This window comes from Cyprinodon variegatus, unplaced genomic scaffold (genome assembly GCF_000732505.1).
Source record: "Cyprinodon variegatus isolate N-32 unplaced genomic scaffold, C_variegatus-1.0 Scaffold122, whole genome shotgun sequence".
In the NCBI taxonomy this organism is placed as follows: Eukaryota; Metazoa; Chordata; class Actinopteri; order Cyprinodontiformes; family Cyprinodontidae; genus Cyprinodon; species Cyprinodon variegatus.
This window is the reverse complement of record NW_015150575.1, coordinates 238,730-241,732: the sequence shown is the minus strand read 5'-3', so window position 1 is coordinate 241,732 and position 3,003 is coordinate 238,730. Positions and strand designations below refer to the sequence as shown.

The window sequence follows — 3,003 nt, the reverse complement described above, 5'->3', positions numbered from 1 at the left end:
ATCATCTACTGCTGTTGCCACCCCAGAAAAACTGCTGCCCCTCCTTTGCCACCCCATTAATATTTTTCTAGATCCGCCCCTGCTTTCTTGTGTACAAGAAAATCATTGCTTTATATTTAAATTAAACTAACTCTATAAAGCAAATGTGCAGCTAGTTTTTTTTAAATGATAAGCGTTTATATTTTATTGTGAATTTCATTAAAGATCATAGTAACCAAAAGGAAAATCAGGACTGAGAAACCTTATCTCAAACAAAACCAGAAACCGGTAAAAGCCTTATCACTGCATCTTGATAGATGGCCACAGTAAAATGGGTTATTTGCTAAGATGTTTTTTTACATGTCAACATATGTTAGGAACCTTTTAATGTCTGAATGGTTAATAGCTCAGAATCATTTAGCCTAAGAGAACAGGTACAATCCCATGAATTTGTCAGATACAAAACTAAACAAAAAACTTTTTAACAGAACTCCTGGAGAAATTCTGCTCATTACTTTAAAGAAAGCCTTGGTCCTTGAAGAAAGTATGTAAAGGACTATGGATTAAATATTTATAATGTATTGCAATGCATTTAAATGTATTTCATATTTTAATAGAATAGCTTTTATTTTCCTTTTACCTTCGGCGTGCAACAGAGGTAGCGCATCACTTCTCCAATATACTGAACGACAGTCACGTTGTATTTCCTGCAGTCGTCCCAGAACTGAGAGGCAGAAAACTTTCTTTTAAGAACCATGGTGGACCCTGTGAGATCAACATTAAAGAAAACAAAAAGTGTAATGTGATAAATGACGGCTAGATTAATAACAATAATAACAGGAAGAGTAAATGCAATTGTAATAAAAAAAAATAGTGGGGCAGATAAATGCACATATCAGACAACAGAACAGGGATTCTTCTGCACAGCATCAAATTTCACCAAATAGGAATGTAGCACACAATGCTTGCATATGTACATACAGTTGCTGTGCAACCTTTCACCTATTTAGGTAACGCAGCCAGAAAGGATCTGTACAGATTATTGGATCCTTGTGACAAAAGAGTCTTTCACTGGCACTGAACAGGAGCAGGATAATCAGAGGCAGAAAAGTATCGGTTCTCTGCAGTTAGAAAAACAAAACAAGCTGTTTGCAGTTTTATAACAACCTCAGGTTAAGGTTCACCAAAAACCTTAGAAGACTTACAATTTCCTTAGTCATAAAGAGACACTACTGGAACATGAGATGCAGTAAAATTGTAATCAATTGCATTGATTGTCAAGGCTAATGAGTAAAGATATCCTGTGATATGCAACTACAGCTATGATATTTAAAGGTATACCTGGCTAAATTGCATAAGCATGAAAGACTTCACAAACTTAAACAAAAAAGAGGAGTTATCTTTGTTAATGACATTATCAATCAGGACGGTAAAAGTATGCTTGTTCAAACCTTTCCTTTAACCAACTCACTGGAGTAACTGTAAAAACATGGAAAAAAATAATTAACAATGGAACTACTAAACTATACAGTATGCTTTTTTAAAACCTCCAATAAGAAACTCTAATTGGCAAAAGGGAATTAAAATAAATAGATAAAATATATAATTTTTTTATTTAATAAAAAATCGCTGAAGGTTGCCCCATATAACACAATTGAAAAATGGGAGGAGTATTTTGACTGCCCGCTGCAATAGGATAAAATGTTTAAACTAATCTGTTGATGTGCAAAATCTCTATTTTTAAACTTAAATCATATATAATTTCTTCTTTCTTTCTGCTTGATGTGGTTTCTGTTTTACTAGGAGAGTTTATCGACAGTCACGATTTAGTTAATTTAATCATTTTACTCGTTGAAAGGTTTATTTTTATAGCCAAAAATAAATTCTCACTTAGTCTTAATTTATTTAAAACAATTATTTAGCATTTATTAACTTTAGAAAGTTATATGAACTGATAATGAAGCCAGAAAACATAAAAACATATGGGAAGTTCTGAAATGTGTACTATGAAAATGTAATTTGTGGATGAATGAATTGATTCAACGTGGGTGAATTAATGTGAAGGAGAATGAGGGGAGGGAGTGTGGGAGGTTTTTGGGTTGGTACAATAACTGTGTAAATGTATCCCGTGCTATGATTTATGTTGATTTAAAAAAAAAAAAAAGATTTCACAATCTGCAAAGAAATCACTAAAATTGTTGTTAGAAAGACTTTGTGACCTAAATTTTGTAACCTAGAGTTGACACATACAAGTTATTTTAAATGATTCCTCTGGCCAATATACAGCACTTGACACTATCAATGCTATGAGAGGAGCTCACCTCTTGAAATACCACCTATGTAAGTTGGGAGAAGTCGCACCGTCATTAGCCAAGTCGTGTGTGACATGGAAGAACATACTGCTTTAAGGCCACAGGCTCTTATATAGTCATGGAGCTAAGGCTTTTTCTCTAAAAAAAATTCTGCCTGTTCGACCCCTGGTCATGGCTGAGGCAAGGAAAAGGTTTAAACCTTCTGAGGAGGCTAAAAAGAGCAAACGGGAAAGGGACCGTGCGTGAGGAAAAACAGGAGTCGATCTTGGAAAGGAGTTTTTTCATTGGCGCATTGGTGCTAATTTGAGGCTAAATGCATTGAAACTAATCCTGCGAAGGTAAAACAATGACTCAAAGTACACTGTCAAAAGAAAGGACTTCATTAAGAAAGCAAAGAAAATGTAGACTGGCCAAGTCAATCATCTGACCTTAACCCAACAGAACATTAATTTCACCTCTGGAGGAATAGACAGTAGGGAGAAAACTCTCAAAACATACAAGAACTGAAAAAAGCACCAGTAAAGGCTACAGGCTGAAGGCAGTCGGTGCAAGCAAAGCTTATGTCACCAAATATCAAATGTTACTCACATTAAGATTATTCATTCATTTTCCGTTCATCTAAACAGTGATATATCCTAAGCTGTTTAAAACATCTACATGTGAATACCAGAGATGGGAAGTAACGAAGTACAAATATTTCGTTACTGTACTC

The 3,003-nt window shown here is 34.6% G+C and overlaps 1 protein-coding gene across 1 annotated transcript in view; it reads right to left on the bottom strand.

Annotated features, from left to right (window-relative positions):
- Positions 1-3,003, bottom strand: part of LOC107085357 (very long-chain acyl-CoA synthetase-like) — a 20,153-nt gene that overhangs the window by 12,433 nt on the left and 4,717 nt on the right. The window contains exon 4 of the mRNA XM_015375638.1: positions 620-744. Coding sequence (XP_015231124.1) covers positions 620-744 — 125 coding nt within the window. The remainder of the gene's footprint in view (positions 1-619; positions 745-3,003) is intronic.